The 21,354-nt window shown below is 36.4% G+C and overlaps 1 protein-coding gene across 1 annotated transcript in view; it reads right to left on the bottom strand.

Moving 5' to 3' along the window:
• The window catches only part of HERC1 (HECT and RLD domain containing E3 ubiquitin protein ligase family member 1), a 106,386-nt gene that overhangs the window by 68,259 nt on the left and 16,773 nt on the right, over window positions 1–21,354 (bottom strand). The window contains exons 2-16 of the mRNA XM_082488645.1: window positions 16,002–16,957; window positions 14,622–14,717; window positions 14,129–14,323; window positions 12,167–12,478; window positions 11,374–11,470; window positions 10,810–10,953; window positions 9,201–9,328; window positions 8,145–8,289; window positions 7,879–8,050; window positions 6,613–6,747; window positions 3,772–3,937; window positions 3,042–3,167; window positions 1,545–1,766; window positions 369–521; window positions 55–187 (exon numbers count right to left, since the gene is read on the bottom strand). Coding sequence (XP_082344771.1) covers window positions 55–187; window positions 369–521; window positions 1,545–1,766; window positions 3,042–3,167; window positions 3,772–3,937; window positions 6,613–6,747; window positions 7,879–8,050; window positions 8,145–8,289; window positions 9,201–9,328; window positions 10,810–10,953; window positions 11,374–11,470; window positions 12,167–12,478; window positions 14,129–14,323; window positions 14,622–14,717; window positions 16,002–16,931 — 3,154 coding nt within the window. The 5' untranslated portion in view covers window positions 16,932–16,957. The remainder of the gene's footprint in view (window positions 1–54; window positions 188–368; window positions 522–1,544; window positions 1,767–3,041; window positions 3,168–3,771; window positions 3,938–6,612; window positions 6,748–7,878; window positions 8,051–8,144; window positions 8,290–9,200; window positions 9,329–10,809; window positions 10,954–11,373; window positions 11,471–12,166; window positions 12,479–14,128; window positions 14,324–14,621; window positions 14,718–16,001; window positions 16,958–21,354) is intronic.

Here is a 21,354-nt window from a genome sequence, read left to right as displayed (position 1 = left end):
GAATTGCCCTAAGCTTATGGTGCCACCATTACTGATTTTTCCATGAACGTTTACCTCTCAGTTTTTCCCCAACACTACCATTCCAAGAGCTTTCCTTAAGCAGTGTTGCAGAACGGGAATAGATATCTGTAGCATGAGGCAATAAAAGCTGCAGGTGTTTGTGAAGCAGTGCCACACTGCTGGAATTCTAGAAGGAAACAACCAACCAAACATAAGAGTAATTCTGTAAATGTATTTAAGGTGTTCATTACTTAAATCAGTTTAGCTTTCACATACTCATATTTTCAACAGGAATCTTACAACATTCTGGTGCTCATGCATATTGAATTATTTTTTTCCCCCTAAATAATAAAAATAAGGACACACACCTCACTAACACTGTTGATGTGGCAATAAGCCAGCAACTGTTTCTGCAGTGAACATAAAAGCTCATGAAGATGAGCAGGTTGGCTGTTTTCTGATGATGATGTACCCAGTAAAAATTTATCACTGTTTTTTTCCAGTTCTCCAAAGGCTTGGTCCTATTAAGATAAAAAGGGGGGAAAAAAAGAACAATTAACTCTGTCTTCAAATGCTATAATACTTTACTATCACCTTAAAAAGAAGCATTTTTACCTTTACCATGTGCACCTATGACAATGTCCAGTGGACACTGAAAATACAATTGTTTAGAATGCCAGAGTAGCGACCGTGATAGCTGTCAAGTAGACATTTCTATTCTACAAGGGTATTTTCAGATGCAGAAATATTTTTCCTTCAACTCAACAAACACAACTGGACGAAAGAACTCACTCCCCACCCTGATCCCCAAATCACAATACGTTAAAATAGCTCAATGTAGACAACTGGTGGAGGTCTACAGAAAAGAACAAAACACTACCAACACTCACCCTCGGGAGATACGGATACTATGCCTGAGAAATAAAAATCTCCAATTTCTTTTCACTGTTATATTTAACTGGCTAGTTAAATAAAAAGGTGAAAGAGTCAGTCCCTTCCTTTTAAAGGCCCCTAAACTTTTCATCAGCCTCTATCGTTACACAGCTAGGAACAGCAATCTGTTTGACACGCTAGGTACAATAAAACGGCTGACCTGTACTTGCTAAACTATTATAAGGTAGTTACCCTAGTGAAGTTAATTAAAGACACTGATGTTCCTGATATCTACATATCCTTCCCTGGTGGCTGACATTATATTGACAAAAAGGATTCCATTCAATCTACTTACTTGATGTGCTACATTCTATCTTCCAAAAAATTTTGAAGCCAAAGTAAGAGCAACAAAATACTTTAGTCGGATACGAAACCATCTAAATTTACATAAGCCAAGTTAAACAATAAATACCACTACAATAACATCAGAACCATAATGGTACAGATTATTTAAATGATTTTAGTACACTTCAGGACAAATACGTATGGCAATGCTACTTTAGATAAGCAAAAAGAGCACCATTTTCTGAAAGTTGGGAAAAACTTTTAACCCTACTAGAGTATTCAAAATTCATTACCATTCAATAAATAAATAAATGACCGATACATACGGTATAAAATCCCAAATTTCTTAGAAGAGTCTTCATTAAGATTTCAGCTAGATGAGTATCCGGATGACTGCTCTGGACAGCATACGTTTGATCAGAGATATTTCCATAGCTGATACATAACGAGGAAGTTTCTGTGGCATCAGATGGTGAGCTATAGCCAAGCAGGGAAGCTACATGGGTGTGATCCTGCAAGCTTGTCAGAATAATATCCAATTGCATTCTCTAAAGAAAAATGTTTAGACACAAGAAACACTCTCTGTTAATGAAGATAAAATAATGACCGAAGAAGAAAAAAGCATCAGGTGTAGTTACACAACATAAATATTCTAATGAGATGTGAAAATAAGACGGGGGACTTTACCAAAAAAAATCCAAACATTTTTTTCTGCAGATTTGTAGTTTTAGAGAACAGATAAATATACAGAATTATATGGCCATAGCTAGTAAAAATCTGAAATTGAGAGAGAGAGAGAGATATCAGACATTGGATCAAATGCTTCCTCCATTTTGTCCTATTTAACTGATTATTTGCCAGGAGTGAAGGGGCAATAATTCCAATCTATACGTAGGAAAAAAGGATAAAGAGCAGGGAAGCATATGTGAGACCAAGGGAGGTGGCAGATGTAGAGTAACAATCTTCAATTTCAGTATTGTCCCCCAGTACTGCTTGTTATGATTCCTGAAAAACCTAAACTTGCCCTACCCTAGCAATTGTCAGGGGTTTCAGTTTGTACTGGTACTAATCTTCAGAAATCTTTAGAAAATTAGAATCAGAAGATTCTTCTTCATAGTTTCAGTACCAGTGTAAACCAGTCTATTCCATAGTTTATAAAATAAAGGATTTGACCAGGACCCTATGTGTACAGAACTGAACAGTTGTTTCTCTCATTTTTTTAACCTGAGACTACTGCTGAAGCTTCAGTTCCTACTGTCCTCAAGAACAGGAACAGATGTTCCTTGAACTTCTTTCTTTCCATTTGCAGGATACTGGGAAAGTCTCCTAACCTGCATTAATTCCTGATCTTTGCATTCAAGCAGGAAAAAGAGAAAAAAGAACAACCCAGTTATCTTTGCAAAGTAGGGTGAAATCCGTGTAGGAAAAGCATTATACAAGTATTGCTCCCAGAAAATAGTTCATTTTCTATTACCAAGACTTGTTACATCAGGCTAGTATTCAAAAATATCTAACATTTAAACTTGTCTAGATATGCTAGCACAGCCATTCCTAACCTTTCTTTATCCAAGCTTCCCTTGAGAAAACATGTAGTGCTCTGTCATTCTGCCCGAATGGCCAGTCCGGCCCAAATCACAACAACTCGCTAGATTTTGATTTAGCTAGGCTACAGATTTTGTTAAGCTGGGCTTTGCACTGCATCTCACCAATAACGTGCTTGCACTCTGCAAATAAGGCTCACCTCACTATTCAAAATGTTTAGGAAAAAAAATAATTAATACACAACTGCTTTCAAAGCACAGCATATTTTGACTTCACCTTACCTGTCCTTTTGACAAGCTTTCCCATCTATCAGGACCTTGGGGTAGAAGAGAATGCAGCAATTCCATTCTCTCACGCAATGGAGGAAGTAGCATAGTTGCTCCTACTGACAGAGTTTCAATTACAACCTAAAATAAGAGTAGCAAATAATACCTTTTCAGTGGTGGTGGTGGGGAGGAACCATCAATTCAACTGTATCTTTAAAAAAAATACAGTACATCACACACAATATGTCCAAAACATCCACTTAATTTTATTTACCATCAGAATTCCACTACACAACAGCACATTAACCTTTTATTCTGTAATGCAAAGACACGCGATACACCAAAGGAGTGAAATAAGACCAACATATTGTCAAAACTAAAAAAAAAAAAAATTCTTTCTAAGTTGCTATTTCCTGTAACAGTGCCATCTTAGGAGAAGTAAGCTAGCTATTCAGTCCACAACATTAACATTTTATGCTCATTATTACAAGTAATAATAATCAAAATGTTACAAAATAAAAGCAGCTTTTTGAAATTCTCATGCAAACATTCTCCTCTGCTTTCAGATCATAAAACAGTGATGGCGACTACTTTTTTTAACTTGAACGAGTGAAACTGGTAAGTCAGAATCATGTTCATCAGTGCCAGGTTCAGAAAGTCAGAGAAAGCTCTAATTACACAGTCAAAAAAAGAAAGAAAAGAGAGTAGTAGAATTTTCACATGTAAACAAAAAAGTATTACGTACTTCCTGAATTTCATCAGGGACAGAAGAGTCCATCAGCCTAAACAACAAATTTCGAAGAGGACCAGCTTGCCGGCCAAGAATGCTAGTAGCTACACCTCCAGCCAGTGCAAGTGCAAGATGATTAGAAAGCAGCTTCAAACACAATTTAAGAAAATTGTGATGTTCCCTGTAAAAAGAAATATATCCCTGTTAATGTCCCCATTTATTAGCCTTACTCCCTTTCACTTATTTGTGCACTAAACTTTTAACTCTCATTTGATTTTGCATACCAGAACAATAAGTAAATTACAACTGGGACTTGAAAGAAACTCCTCTGAAAACCTACTGCCAATCTGCTTAAAAGAACAAAACCCAAAACCACAATAGAGAAAAGTGTCTGTGGACAATGGTTCCAAGAGGCATTCATTCATCTTAGCAAAGTAGTCCTATGAATTAGGAGGCAAAATCATCCCAAAATACACAAATAGACAGACATATATATTTGTCACATACCGGAAAAAATAAACCTTTTAAGAACTACTTTTAAGTACTTTTAAAGTACATTTAAGAAGCATTTAATAAACCTTTTAAGAAGCATTTAATAAACCTTTTAAGAAGCATTTAATAAACCTTTTAAGAAGCATTTAATAAACCTTTTAAGAAGCATTTAATAAACCTTTTAAGGAGAACTTGCCTAACAGGGTTTTATCTGACCGGTACTATTTAACATCTTTGTTGGTGACATGGACAGTGGGATTGAGTGCAAACTTGGCAAGTTTGCTACAACACCAAGCTGTGTGGAGTGGTTGACACGCCAGAGGGCAGGGATACCATCCAGAGGGACCTGGGCAGGCTTGAGAAGTGGGCCTGTGTGAACCTCATGAAGTTCAACCAGGCCAAGTGCAAGGTCCTGCACCTGGGTAGCGGCAATCTCAATCACAAATACAGGCAGGGCAGAGAATGGATGTAGAGCAGCCCTGAGGAGAAGGAATCAGGGGTGTTGGTGGATGAGAAGCCTGACATGAGCTCACAATGTGCGCTCACAGCCAAGAAAGCCAACCACATCCTGGGCTGCATCAAAAGCAGCATGGCCAGCAGGGCAAGGGAGGGGATTCTGCCCCTCTACTCTGCTCTCAAGACCCCACCTGGAATATTGCATCCAGCTCTGGGGTCCCCAACGGAAAAAGGATATGGACCTGTTGGGGAGGGTCCAGAGGAGGCCATGAAGATGATCAGAGGGCTGGAGCATTTCTGCTATGAGGACAGGCTGACACAGTTAGGGTTGTTCAGCCTGGAGAAGAGAAAGCTCTGGGGAGACCTTATAGAAGCTAAATAGACCTTATAGTACCTAAAGGGGCCTATAGGAAAGATGGGGAGGGACTCTTTCTCAGGAAGTGTAGTGATAGGATGAGGGGTAATAGTTTTAAACTGAAAGAGGGGAGATTTAGATTAGATATTAGAAAGAAATCCTTTACTTTGAGTAAAGAATTGGTGGTGGTGAGACAATGGAACAGGTTGCCTGGAGAAGCTGTGGCTGCCCCATCCCTGGAGGTGTTCAAGGCCAGGTTGCATGGGGTTCTGAGCAACCTGATCTAGTGGAAGGTGTCCCTGCCCAGGGGAGTGGCATTGGAAGTAGGTTATCTTTAAAGGTCCCTTCCAACTCTAACCATTCTATGATTCTATAAGTAATAAATGTAATCTTCTCTGAGAAGATTTAGGACTACAACAATCAGATTAAAAATTAAAAGTCCGGATATTAATTTCTAGTCTTTGTAAAACAGAAAACTTTTTCAAAACTTTGCAGCAAGGACAAAAGATTCATAAGATCTTTTCTATTTATAGTGCTTTTTGCAAATATCAGTGAGGAAAAATTCATGCTTTCATATTCTATAGCAATATATTTAAAATGTCACCTTTGGCAAAAAGACTCAAATCTTGAACCTGTAATAACAATTACTGACAATTTGTCAAGGGGCTGCTTTAGTCAACATGACGCTAACAAGATAGGTTTAGCTGTGTTGTGTTTCATTTTCTGGAGCACCTTCCAGAAAAGACAAATTTGTGGAAATGTGTAAAGGCTCCCCAAATCCAAAGCAAGGAAAATGCTTCTTGCATATATATTTTAAACCTAAGTGACATTTCATGTCTATGAATCTCATGCTTGTGAGAAGCGGCTGTCATTTTCAAAACTAATGGAATATCTTATCTTAAAAAATAAAAAAAAAAAATTAAACAAGCCACAGGAACTGATCATGAAATATCCCACATTGTCCACTGCTAACCTCTGTCTGTATCAAAAGCAAACTACTGTAAACTGTAATACTATGCTTCATTACAAAGTTTCGTAAACAAATCAGTTCCTGAAAAAAATTGAACTGCCTTTTCCATTTTGTTCATTCAGATAAGAAAATGGTTATTCTACTTGACATAACCGGAACAACAAAGTCATACATGACCTTTAAAAAAGTCTTTTGTGCATTCTGAACAATTTCTATTTCTCCAGAGGTGATCAGAGACCTTGGACTGCAAGAAGGAAATAGTCCACCCTCACAAGCTAAAAACACTTGTACAAAAATATCCTAATTTCTTAGACAGAAACGGGGTTTTATCAGAGCATTGATCTCAAATCAAAATGCAATGGCAACTAGATCTCCTGGTCTGAGCAACATTCCTTTGTTAGTCAATAACTGAATGTATGGATCACTGGATTATCCCTTGCAGAGGTGTTTTTTGCCTAAGCTTAGCAGAAGAGTCAGTAAGCATCCACTCAAACTGGTTACAGAAGGAAGAACTTGCAAAGCAGAATCAACGTACAGAAATAAAAAAATTTAAAAAGCTATACAACACATATGCTGTATATACCTTGATGAAGGAAAAGGAAGAGGGGGAATTTCACTGTTAATTTTGTCACAGTAGTGCTCAAGAAAAGAACGAAGATGTGAAAAGGTACTTTCTTCAAGGTCTACGCAATAGGGTCTGTGCCACGCCACAACTTGCCTGGAATGAAACATCAAAGTAAGTTAACCTGAAAATATTCCAACTGCTTTAATAAGTTAACAGTTTAAGCAGGGTGACTACATGCTTGACCAAAACAGTTTTGTTTTTTAGAACAAACTAATATGCCTGAGGCAGACTCATTTCCTGATACTTGAAGGTATTTTCTGCTCTCTTTTCTGTAAAGGTCCTTACAAATCAAAGACTCTTCATTTATGAACAAAATCACCTACGATTCCATATATATAAACCTATATGTATTTAATCTGATTCGTGCAAAAGCTGACTCACAAAGCTGTTTTTAGTACAAATGCTGGATTATAAAGAGATTTTGATACAATATAGGGAGAATTCAAAATGGGTAGTACCACTTAGTACTATTTGAGTCTCACTTTTTTCTTAAGTGATTTTTCCGAGATGCCTCCCTTTAAAACAGGGCATTTGAAATTCTTCCTAAATTTTCTTCCAAATGTTATTCCTTTATCTTAGTCCATATATAAACCTGAAGTTTACCGGTTCACTTCAATCACTTGCTCATGTCTTTGGTGTATCGAAGTATTATTTCATTATTGTGTATTAATAACCAACCTATTTATTTAGGTATCTGGTTTTAGTTTAGGTTAACATGTAACCATCCAGAAATTCATTAAGGTGCTTAAATTCACATCAGTAATTTGTCTAAACTTCCCTATATCCAAAAGTCTTGTGCTTAGTTTACTCCTTGTTACACTAAAGGAAACTGCCTAAGCCATAAAAAAAAAAAAACTGTCAGAAGCACAAAATAAAAAAAATACTGAGTTGTTTCTCCTCCCACTGCCTGACTTGTATTCTTTCAGTAAACAGAGGTAATTTTTGTCTAACAGCAGGTAAGAAATCTTCATATACAAAGAGCTAATCCTTGGTGTAATCTGTAACAGTTTAAAAAGAAGAAAGAAGATGAGGAAAGAGAGGAAGAGGAAGAGAAAGAGAAAGAGAAGGAATGAGAGGAAGAGAAAAGAAAATCTCCAGTCCAAAACATTACAAGGAGAATACTTGAAACACATGACAAGGTTAACACCTTCAGGAAAGAGTTACACGTATCCCAAAGTGGATTTGTATAAAAAAATTATACCTGCCCCCCAATGTCATTGTTACCTGTCCCTTGGAAGAGCTGTCCAGGCAAGGCTATGAGACGTTCCTGCCGAAATTTGTTGAATTGCAACTCCGTCTAAACCACTTACTTTCTTCGGTTTAGTAATGGGACCAGTAGAGTTTCCCTGACCACACTGTCCCATTGAATTGTTACCCCAAGCATAAACTTCATTATCTATAAACATAAATAAAGTAGAAAACAAAACCTGAGATACAATTGCTTTTGATCAAGAGGAAGATTGTGGGTTTTTACACCTTTTTCTTTTTACCATGAGAAAGTGCCAAACAGTGACTGTCACCAATGGAAATATCAACTATTCTTGTAGCAGCCAGTTCTTCAACAAGCTTCGGTCTGAGAGCAGTTGCCTCCGAAGAGCCACAGCCAAGGCATGCGCCGCAGCCCCATGCATAAACCTAGAGCAAACAAACCACAAAATATCAGCACGTCAAATTTGTATTATTGGTGACCACAGACAAACAACATACTAGACAACCACTTGCACGTTAATTGCAATTGCACTTTCAACAAAACATTCACAGTACTTTCATGACTCTAAGCTACATCTAATCTAATCTACATTTCTTCCCCACAACCACTCAGACCACTGGCCACAGAGCACATCAACGGGGAGGCTGCAAGAAAAGAAACTGCTACAAGCAAACTTCAGCACTCCTAATGCATACTTTGAAAACCCACTGCCTTTGACTAACAGTGAGGTAAGGATGGGGGGTGAGTTAGGTTGCATGTGTAGAAATGCTTATTGTATTGCATGTATATTATCATGTGTATATACATCATACCAGTAAAGGCTCTCATTTACCACCTAAACACTTATCTCCCAGCTCTTTTGAGATTTTTCAGATTAGAAACAAAACTTCCAGTTAACATGTATTATTTTAGAGTTAACACGTATATTTTAGAGTAAACAAATATTTAAAAAAACTATTTAATCACTTAACCACCTGAGTTGGTTAACACATTAAAAATTACAAGCTTTTCGCTTTTTTCTTCCAGATCCCACTTTGCTTCCTGAATCCAATTTGATTTTGCACTGGTTATGTTTACTAACCTAAAAATAATTAATTTTCTGTGGCTAAGCAAGACTCTTGAAAAGCGTACCTTTACATGACTCTTCAGCACATTTTGAATTACCCTAGCACGTTAGGATCTGAGTACTTCAGTCAATCTCTCATCAAGAACTTCACTGACATTTAAGTACTAGTTGAATATCGACTCAAGAGTCACAATAATAAATGCTGAAATAATGAACCTGCACTATCTTCACCAACTTTCACCATTTGAGTGAAAACTTGGTTTTACCTACCTGCCCTGTTGACGTCAAGGCAAGTGAAGACTGGCTCCCAGCACAAACTTTTCGAATAAACATTCCTTGCAAGGCTTCTATAACTTTAGGTTTATATACCCTATTTGTATCACCATGACCAAGCTTGCCTATGAAAGGAGGAAACACAATAATACATAATACATACATTTCAATACATAAACTACGCCAATTAGAACTACCCAAAAAGAATTCTATTTGGATTTCCAAAGTACAGAGTACATTTTTTAAATTAAAACACATTATGATTGTTATAAAACCTATTCTCTTTTAAATTGCAGTAATTATAATAAATACTTCTTTTCTGTGGTGTATATAAAAATTGAAATATTAATTCCATATACCTACAATATTCATCACCTGATGATTAATTCCTAAAGCCTTCCAAAGCACTAAAACCTTTTCATATTTGGCAAAAAAAGAATAAAAAATTTCTCTCCCCTATTTCATGTGACTTGAAAAAACCCAAACTTTCCTCCACTTTTTCCTAACAGCTATGTGCATTTGCGCAAACATTAACATTTTTATTCCCTTATTCCTCCTTTAAGTTTCTCTTGAAAACAGCTATTCATCTTGGCAACTTCACCAGTTTCACTCAGTGACCTCAAAAGCAAGGACTATCACTAGACCATGTCAGTATTTTGACAGAAAAACATTCCTCAAAAGGAATGATAAAAAAAGAAATCAAATGTGAAATACATTACAGTGACTGATAATTTCAACAAAGGTTATGCTTTGATTGATGTTGGTTTAGCTGTCCTACAACAATATTTTAGTACCACGTTATTAATATCCAAAAGCCAAATGGTTTACAGTTTACTGAAACCAAAGAGCAAACTCCAATACGTTGTGAAGGTTAAGATGCCTGTCCTGTTAAAAACCAATTCTTCAGCTGAAGTTACTAAAAGAGGGAGTCAGAGAAGTGAGAACAATTCTATATGTGCATGTCAGAGCTAGCTTTCAAATGAAATTCAAACTCCTGCCCAGTTCTATTAACCATCAATTTGGTTAAGAGATTTCTGTAGTCTGCATTTTCTTCGCTTCTCACACTAGGCTAGGTTGCAGTATTACAGCAATTTTTATCTGAGTTTTAATTTTTACCTAGCAGCATAACCAAATTTAGCTAAATACAGTAATAGTAGGAAATCAATGATTCTGTGTTTGACAAAGCACGTACTGGCAATGAAGCTTAGAAGCCCTTCATTTTTGAGATGGGAGATGTTTCTTCAAGAAGCAGTTTAAATGCAACAGTTTCTAGGTACGTGAATACAGCTAGTGCCATAACAAATAAGTGAGTTTATTTGAAAGTTATCAGCAAAGCATTTCTTACAGAATTGTTTATACATATATTGAGATTTCTGTTCTGTGAAACCCCTTATCATTCTGACAACGTTTTTGAAGTCTATAATCTTGCAGTTAAACTTCAAACATTGTATTTAGATTTTACTAAAATCCTTTTCTTGAACAGCTACCAAATGACAAAAAAAAAACCCAAACAAACAACCACAGCAAACCAAACTGCATGGAGTACTGAAGCTATGAGGTAGAACGAATAAGATGAAAATTACTACCAAAATGTTATTTTACCTACCATTATCTCCTCCTCCAAATGACCATACTGTTCTCCCATCTTTGGACAGAGCTATTGTGTGTGAACTGCCACAGGAAACCTCTCCTACATTGCTAATATCTTTTACTAAAGTTGGAATGTTGCGGCTGTTGCTGTCACCGTGACCTAAGGAAAAAAGAAAAATATATTTGCTTTTTGTGAAGATTTAAGCTCTATTTATGGCTTGTAATTTCATTAAGATTTTGCAAAACCCATATATATTGTAATTATCACAAATAATAATTTCTGCCCACTTTTTTGAAAGATCTGTAGTAAAGTTTGGAAGAGATCTGTAGTAAGGTTAACAAACATTTAATTTTTTTAAGACATATTCCAGAACACTTGCTGATACCTTACTGCCACTAAATCATAGGACTATTTAAACCTAGTTTAAAAGAAATAAGAAGAACTACTAGTAGAATTGCCTTTAATACTAGTGTATGTGTATTTAGAGAGGACAATAAGAGAACAAGGCAAACACATGGATAGTATCATTACAAGACACAGGAATTCTTCCAAAAGCATTTAACGAAATTTTAAAATTACCTAATCTTCCGAAGTCTCCTTCTCCCCATGTATATAGCTCTCCATCTTCTGTAACAGCAGCGCTATGTCTGTATCCAGCTGATACACATACAACAACCTACATTGCATGCAAAAACAAAAACCAGGTTTTTACACAAATTGAATAGGAAGTTTGAAAGCTTTTGAAAGTCAAGTTTCAAAAGCAGTCTACATAAATCAACTTGTTCACTCGTGTGAGGCAAGTACACACAGAAATTAATCTTTGCAATCTCTTCTATTTAGTATTTGATAAGTGGAAATCAGTACACAAAGAGGCAAGTTTGTGTATAAAACTGGTCATGATTTATACATCAAGCAAATTTAACATAATGATACCCTAGTCTTACAGCAGCTAGAAGCATCATTGGATGTTTAAAACACCGGCCAAAACACAGATGCACAGGGAAGAGAAGGCCTTGTAGGACAACACAAAGCCACTTTTCAAACGAAGCCACTAAAAAGTTATATACGAAAAGTCCTAATGCTACAGCTAACAAAAGCAACCACCTCCTGCAATGTCACTGCAGTTCAGCAAAAGCACATGAGCAAGTTTCGCTCTCAAGTCTATGAAGTTTACTGACAATGTCGTTGTCCAAATCACATGCCTAAAGGCAACCATAAGTTTTAGTGCTTTGCTGAAAGCAGACCCAGCTTAAAAAAAGCAGCTTAGATAAAACACAGAACTTTTTCTTAAGATTTTATGTATTGCAAATTTTACACAACATCACACCTGAACAGACCTGAACAGAAGGTGTTTTAACTGTACAAAACATACCTTTCCTTGCAGAGGCCCCTGAATAAGTTTGGGATATTTCTGAGTTGAACTGTTTCCATGTCCCAGTTTTCCATAGTCACCGTCACCCCAGCTGAAGACTTCTCCTTCTGTTGTAAATGCTAAAGTGTGACCATCAGATCCTTTTGAAGATGACACTTTTTTAATAGATCTGTGAGGCTCAAAAGTCAATTTTTTCAGTGTGGACTGATTATTGGAGTCACCTAGTCCTAGTCTCCCATAGCTGCCTTTACCACAGGCTCTAACGGAACCATCCGTAGAAATCACAAAAGTACAATATTGTCCAGCTTCAATCTATAAACAAAAAAGTTAAAAGAGTAAAAAAGAAAGATCTGATAAATGTAACATTCACATATAGGTCTAGAAGTCTGTATTTTTAAACAGAATGTCAGGTTACTTTACATAATCCTTTCATATAACACGATGTAAAAATTAAGGAGAATTTGGGCTTCAGCGAGCAGTAAAATTCAAATTCTTGAAAAATATTTTGATTAAATCTATTTTCTTGAAGTAAAGGATGTAGACAGTGATTAATCTTTTTTATTTATTTACATCTCTTCTACAGAGTACAGAACTCAGGCTGCCTTCAGATCTCCAAGACTCATGGCTTGAAATGACCAGTCTTTGAAGGTATCTTAATTTCTTAAGATTAAAAAGACAAAGTAACAGCTTGATGAAGCAATGCAAGTTTTCTTTAATTTTAATCAGTACCAAGTGGTAACATTACAGAAATATGCCAAATCCTAAAAATCCACTACCATTTGAGACTATGCATTTTAATTACATAAACACCAAAGAAATAAGACCAAAAGTTTTTAAGAAAGTAAAAACTTGCCTCTATTGGAAAGTCAGTGCACAGCTGAAGAATGACCTAATGGCAAACCCACTAACCCTGCAATCATTTCCTATAGGAATCTTAACACACCATAACTGCAAAGCAGGTTCAAATCTGAAGCATAAAGGCACTGCGTGTCCACATCATAAAATGGCACAAAGCAGGTGGTGACTGCACAGTGACAGCCCTATTTACTGTGAATTAACTTGTTCCTATAGACAAATCCTACAAAGATCACTGACAAAGGTTAGAGAAAAAATTCTTTATCCCAGTGGGAAATCAAGTAAATATGTTGTATGGGTGTATCCAGTACTAATTAAAGAGTAACTCATTCATTCAAATCACTCATTCCACTCTTGCGTATTAGTGTTTTGTTTAAATAAAGTGTTTTGAATGCATAAACTTGCTTTATGATACCTGGTCCTGCGGTCCACTGGCATATAAAATATGTCAGTGACATCAATAGAAACAATTTCAGAAAATGTACCTAAATTGTCTAGGGACCAAAAAAATGCTTTTACTTAAGTCAACACTGCCAAGGCTATATGGTAACAGAAAAGCAAACTATTCTATTCTGTGTCACGCATCAATAGAAGTGCTCAGTTGCAACTGTAGAATCCGTGACCGAGAGCAGAAAGAGCATACTGCATACTGATTTTCACAAGGCTAATTAAGGTTGCTGTGCCAGCAGTTAGCCCAGTTTGGACTTTTAAATGAGAGTACCTTGGTGTGAAAGCCACCAATGGAAAAGGAGATTGAGTAGTTAAGATACCTTTTAACAGTAAAAAAACAAACAAACAAAACCCCCCATAAAACTACAGGCAAGCAAATTCATCTCTGCAAATGCATTTCATAGAAAGTTAGATAATTCAGTCGCTTTTGTTACTTGGATACTGAACTGTGCGTCATTAAAAAAAAACAGAATGTTTTTTCCAAGCATGAATAAAAGTAGTGAGATACTTTCAGTAAAATAACTTGTGTGATTAGTTCTGAGCATCATACCTTCATTACAACTTGACACTCAGAAAAAAAGTACTATTCCCCAATTTCATACTATAACTATCAGGCTGTTAAATGTTACATAATGTACCACTATAAGTGTCACTTACTGTCTGTGCATCAGAAAAACTTGGAGCAAGCTTGGGTTGAAGTATTTTCTCTTGAGTTCCTTCCACCAGTTGATGACTGCTGTTGCTACCCCAAACATACACTTCACAGGTCTCAGAAACAATGGGAGCATCGCCGGTTTGAATGCTGTCAGGGCTGGCACATGTTCTTGAATAGTCTGATGCCATTCGACAAACCTAAATGAGAGATTTATTACACAGTAGCATTTGCATTTATTTCCACAGTCACAACATTTTAATTTTGCCTCAATATGAATCTCTGCCTAAAACACAACTCATCTATCACCATATCATTAGCCTGCCCAAACTACTTTGTTTCTCTACATCTTAGTTTTTCACCTTTTTTTGCCTTCCTCTTCCACTCTAGAATAACTCAGCAGAGACTGGACCATACCCACATGCACACACCAATCAGATGTGTAAGGGGGAAGTAAACTACAATTATCTTAAAGTCAAGGTTCATTTCAAGACATACCTCTTCAAATAAACACAGAGCTGCCTCATAAAGAGAACACAAGCCATCAGACGTTCTAGTTGGCTCTCTCCATTGACTTCGATCAGCAGAGGAACCCTACAATTTTTAAATGTTGTTATTATGAGAAAAACGATTCCATACAGCAACAATCCACCTGTACAAAATACATTAGGGATTTGTTCTTACAGTTAAAGCCCACGTTAAAGGTCCTTCTAATAAGCATAAGGAAACTACCTTTCTCCCCTGAGCTGTGGTATCTGCATACACTTTAAGGTAATAAAAATGTCACAAGTGCTAGTTGAACATTCTTATTTACTCATTTTTGTGAAAATATCTAAGTTTAAAGTTAATTTATCTGATTACTGGTTTGTTATGAAATGCATGTTACTTATGTTTAAAGTGATTATTATTTAATTAAAAAAATTACTAATCCTCATTATTTTCATGTTTACATAACTTCCACATTTCAGTCTCTAATTTTATGTCTAGTCCAAAACCAAATAAAGTTGCCCATCAGGACATTCAATCCAATCCAGATCCTGCCACTGCCACACTTCTCATGGTCCCCATTCTTTAAAATTTTTTGGTTTTAAAATTTATGTTTATTAGCAAGCATTACAAGTCAGAGAGAGAGAAAAGAATTACCACTTCAGGGAAAAATTCCCTCCCTGTTTCAGTTTAAGCATACAAGGCAGAGGCTTGCCATAGCTTCTGATTGTATATTGTGCAATAATTTCATAGCTTTAAAAAGAATATTCATCTCGGACCAGAAGTAAGCACTCAACATACAAAGCAGTGTGCCATACTGCCAACCAATTGAGCCATTTTCTTATCACATTAATTTCTGAGCAGCAGTAAAAACGTTAAACATCTCAAATCCTACTGATTCTCCAAAGATGTACACGCAGAGGTCCAGGTTAACTGGAGAGCAGGGATGTCCAATATAAATAAATTTGAACAGGAAACAGGGTATATTGGAAAACTTTGAATTCTAAGCAAATTCAGCAAAGCAAGCCTAAAAACAGTTCCATACTTTCTAACTTTTTTTGCTATGAACTTAAATGTAAAGTGCAAGTGGATCAAGCACATCCTTGATTCTTTTCCTGAAGACAGCACATAACACCAAAAGTGACAACACAGGGATTGCCTTGCTGTTTCATCTCCTTTACCTACAAGGAAATGGGTGGCACAGAGGAAGGGAAAGAGACAGTGGGTATCAAAGGAAACACAGAAAAAAATATTTCCCCCCCAAAAAATCAAGCCCTTTTTAACATATTAAGCAAACTATTCAGCAAATTGGCATTCAGTGTTGAGAAAGTATTTGAAGTTAGGAATGCAACTACATTTGCAATGTAGAAAAATTAAAGCTGGTATACCTACCAAAGATCGTCGCATCTGTGTTAATATACTCATAAAGCAATCAAAGCTGATCATCCCTTCTGGGCTTTGCAGCAACTTGGTTTTCTCCATGGTGTTTACTACAGCTGAAGCACCTAAAGCCATTTCTATCCATTCAAGAAGATATCGCAGGGAACCTCGTTGGGCAGCCAAACCAAGAAGCAATTCAGAAGCTAATCTACGACCTAAAGTGTCTGCCCCAGAGTTAGGAATTGTTACTCCTTTAAGAAATGTTGTTACTTGTGATAAACAGTCCAACCCCATTGGTGGAATCTTGCTTTCATTTGCTAAAGATAAAGGTGGTAAGGAGCTCACGACTTCTATTGCAGTATGGATAACATCATTGCAAAGACTGAGGCCAGGTCCTGACGCGGGCATCATCCAGCTTTGTCTTAGCAGTGCAAATAACAAGCTTAATCCAGTCCGAACCCCCATTTCTATGAGTGCATCTGTACTTGACCTAGGACGTTCACTGACAGAATGCACATCTGTTGATCCAGAACTGCTTTCTGGTGAATGCTGCTGTTGTTTCACCTTACCCTTATCATGATATTTATTAGAAAGTGCATAGAAGACACGCTGCAACACAAGGAGACGTTTTCGAAGCGCTCCAGCAAATGGAGAGTCTGAGCATACCATCTTCGCCAGTGCCAGCTGGCTGCTAAGAAGGGCATCCAAGTAGTGGTCCTGTTCATCACTAGATAGAGATTCCCGCTCAAAATCTGGTAACTGAGGTCCTTTGAGGCACAGAACCTGCTGGGGCAATGGCACTACTTCTTTATTGCTGACTAACTTAGCGTACAAGATAGAAACTCCCTCCCTTGTTGCAATAGATTCACTGTCTTCTGTGATCCAGGAGCTGTTTAGATGTTCAAGCCATTTCAGCTTTACAGGTGGGACCATAGCTGCCATGTTGGTTTACTCCTTTGCCATTAGTCCTGAAGATGAAAAAAAAAACAAACAAACCAAACAACTGTAAATAGGTGTGTAGTATTATCTACAGAACTTATTACTCACTAATAATCCTTTAAGAAAGCAAGTAGCAAAAGATTAATGACCAAGAATTACCAAAGTTCCACCATTTTACACATGCAAGTGCTGCAATCTGGAATTCAGATCAAATACTAACGGAGTAGTCTAAGACATTATCTTCATTTTAAAGAAATAAGTACATGTGTACGTGCAACTTACTTAACATGATGTAAAGATTTTCATGTAAGTCTGCATTTTCTAAATTCATATGCACAAAAAGTCACACTAAGCAGATTTAATTCTGCTATGCTTCAATGAAAATACACTTAACATTCTCTAGAAAAAATAACATTCTCTTTACAGACAGCAGAACTGAGGACAAAGACTTCAAAAAACGCACAAGATCATACACAACTGTGTACAAGTGAATGGAGTATCAGTGTAAACCTTCATTTTACAATAAACAAGACTACTAATTCAGGCTATAACCAAGGGCTTAACCTGTTACATACATTTTTAAGTCCTGTTGTCACAAGCCACTCTTTCCCCTTTCTAAGGTAAGCTAGAGATGTCCTCACAATCCATGTTCAATGGAAACCAGGACAGATGGCTTTGACTGCTGGAGTGGCACATCAGGTAGATCCTACTCACTCAGTGAATGGGCTGTTCACAGCCAAATACGCATTACAACTATTCCAAGAAAATTTACAGTATCAAAACCTATGTATTACATTATATTTATGTATTGTATAATGTATGACTTTGAAATATTCAGAGCTTTTCAGATGGATTTTTAAGGAAGGGACCACTAACAAAATGGAGGTAAAGAGAAAATTTAATCATGCAACAAAGCTGGTTTACCAGGAAAGTTCAAATTTCTTTCCAAACCAACTTGACAACTTACAACGTTCTGTCAAATCAAAGACATCGATTAGTTTGAGTTCTTTTTTTGGTGACAATTCTAGGCAAAAAACCCAGCACATTATGAATCACGACACTTTTACATGTATTCAAAGTCAATGAAACATTATCATGAAATTGCTACAAAATTCCTGGGAATCCTACAGTTAAAGCACAAAGCTTTTCTTTTGGCTAGCACTAGCCCCTGGAATACATCTCTCTTCTGACTTTTGCACTGTCTGAACTCAAGTCAACTTATTTAGCTGAAGAGAAAGATCCTTTTTTCCCTTGTCATTCCCTTGAGAGACACTGTAGCGTCTGAGTTCAACACAGGTAGTCTAAAACCTCAGTTACAAAATCCATGTGTGAAACTCGAATGCTTTGATATAAAACCACTTATAACTTGGCTTAAGTGAAAAGTAGTATCAAGGTTTACAATTAATTAGATGGGACTGCATTTCTTGTTCACTGTTTTAAAATTCAAAATCTAAAATAAATCAAAAGATGGAAAAGTTATGCTTAAATTACAGAAAATCAGACCTTTTTAAAATATAATCTGAGTGCATCAGCTTTCATACTGAACATGGCAATAAGTCGTCTTTAATCACTTTCAGAAAGGATAATATAGTGTTGGAAAACCAGATTATTTTCTCTACATAGTCCTTCTTCTGGGACAACACACCACAGGTGTATGGCATGGACAGTACAGCAAACGTTCCCCAATGCTCAGTCACTGCAAACCCCTTAACCATACTACCCAAAATGAAAATGTAAACCATTTAAAAAAAAAATTGTCAGAAGGGCATCTTGTATATTCAAAAGCATACTATAACAAACTACTTCCAAAAATTAAGGTGGTATAAGTTTACAGACAAACTGTATGTTAGGAAGACAAAATTTGTAGGTGAAACTAGGGGAAAAAAATCAAGCTTTTTTTAGTTAAGTTTTGAGAGATCTTCTCTATATTGAAACCAACAATGTAATATTTTGACTAATGAGTTACTAAAACAATGGCAATCACTGTAGACAAGTATGTCACATGGGAAGAACCATATGTAGGTGAGAAGTACTAAGATTAATAGCCTGAAATTTAATAGTAAAACATGCAAGGTTATGCGATTATGGAATAAAAACTTCTCCCATAAGTAAAGAATCTATTATATGGACATTCAAAAGTAGAAGAACCTAGTGAATAGCAGAAGGATCGTGAGTTATCATGAAAGAAAATAGAATCGTAAGTAGCATTAACAAGCATTTCCAAAATGGTTAGGGAAGATTAGGTAAGGAAAGCATTTTTACACAATTTTATAAAACGCTAACCAATTGGATTAGCCAGCTGGATTTCTTGTCACCTACACCCTGAACTCAGTAAAGACTGACACTGGATCATGCAGAGAAAAAGATTATTCCTTTGATCTACACTAACAGAGAATCTAGCCTGAAGGTAAGACTAGGAGCGTAGCAGTGTAGCTTTTCAGCACAGCAAATCAAAATAAATAAATACATAATAAAAATGAAATTAAATGAAATCTGGTCTATTAATACAGGAGACAAAAAAGGGGGTGGGAGTGGCTAAAAAAGCAAAAGGAGAATATAAGCATAAGAAAAAATGGGTGTGAAACAATCACAAATGAATTTAAACTGAAAACCTCAAAAGTTTGTTCCCAGTTAAATTCTGCAATGAGTTTCTAACGGAAATAGCAAACCCTTTTGAAATGGAGTATAATAAATTCTGATACACAACACAGAGAATTTTTCTAGTCTTACCTTGCCATTCTACTAGGAAAACACCTATTTCAGGCTAACAAAAAGATCTTCCCTGAAGAGATTTCTGCCACAAGAAATCCTAAGTAAGAGGATTTCCAGCAAGAACACTAAGTGAAATTTGTTCCAATTCTGCAATGTTTAGAGTCATAAAGTAATTGTTTTTTACGTTTATTTAGAAAGTGCCTAATGCTGTCTTAGTGACTGCTTTCTCACAGACAGATGATTATGTACGGGGGAAGACTGTTCCATATAAATGCAGCAATTCACGGCATTTCTTCTTTGTCATGATACACATCTCACCATAATTCACTTCTTCCAAGTACTACAAAATTGTATTTTAATGTTAGTAACAACAGATTTAGTTGACCTGGTTATAATTTTAAAAGTACACATGAACAGCGTTTAACAGACAAGGTAACTCAAGATTTAGATCTGAAGAACTACAAAGTTGCAGAACTGATAAGCATATCTCAGCGTTATGATGATTTACATCTGCATTGAACTATACAATGGGTAACTCTGCTCTCACCTTCTGGTATTCTGTAAGGATAACAGAGGTTAACTTAATGGGGTAGCTTTTCTGACAAAAACGTAAACCACATTAACAGTCCACATCTCTCATATAACAAGACCGAAAACCAAGGAAATACAACTGAAAGTACTCTCACAAGAAAAAAGCAAGTACAACTCCTATACTATGCAAATTGTTTAGGGCTCAGAAATGGAAGATTCTTCCAAAAATTATTCTAACCAAAACCATTAAGATCTGTCACTGCAGCAAGCGTGGTTTAGAAGTGCTGCATGGTCTAGAAGTGTTGGTCTATGTGAGACTAAGTTGAGACACAAGCAAAGCTTGTATTAGGATAGCTTCTCAGCAGGGCTTCGCAGCTCAAGCACAGCACCACGTTGATACAGTCACACTGTTTACAGCACCCAAGCTAGTTCACTTATTTTGCGGCAGCATGCGTCATAAAACTTTTCAGTCCAGTTCTTCTCATTTTTTCCTCTCATCTTGCACTTTCAGGCAATTTCCGTCAACACTTAAGATTAAAATAAAGGAATGCAATATGGTCTTGGAATAACTATCTTTTGGGATTTCCAGGTACTTAAAAATGAAATGAGGGCCATTGCCAGATCCTATTCACAGTTCCTACTCTTAGCATGAGTAGGAGAAATCTACATTAGAGTGAAAGTGCAATGTGCACTGAGCATTTCATACTTACACGTGTCCCATAGATTTCAAAGACTATCTACTTTAATGTCAGGCTGGTTTTATTGTTCAATTCCAACCTAGCGGCATTTTAGTATTTCAGTGCTTTTCAACTGGATTTAGGATACTTTCTTACTGACTTCAATTTCTGTATTCCAATAAAATAAAAGTTTTATTATTGTTTTGCTTGCTTAATATTTTAACCCTCATAAACACAGTACTTTCAGTAGACAGCTTTTGAACTCAACAGCAAAAACATAAACCACAAGAACTACATGCATGCAAAACAATGCAGTCATTAAAATCAAAAATGTTTATTATTTATACAAATACTGCAAGTACTGCAAATGTAAAAGCATTGATAATGTGACAAAAAAAAAAAAAAAACCCACACAAAAAAACCCACCACAAAACCAAAACTAATTAAAAAAACCCCCACCACTGAGCTTTAAAAACTTCTCACATACAAGAATGCGAACTGATCAC

This window comes from Vanellus vanellus (assembly GCF_965231255.1).
Source record: "Vanellus vanellus genome assembly, chromosome: 11".
NCBI classification, from domain to species: Eukaryota; Metazoa; Chordata; class Aves; order Charadriiformes; family Charadriidae; genus Vanellus; species Vanellus vanellus.
This window is presented reverse-complemented; position numbering and strand designations above follow the sequence as displayed.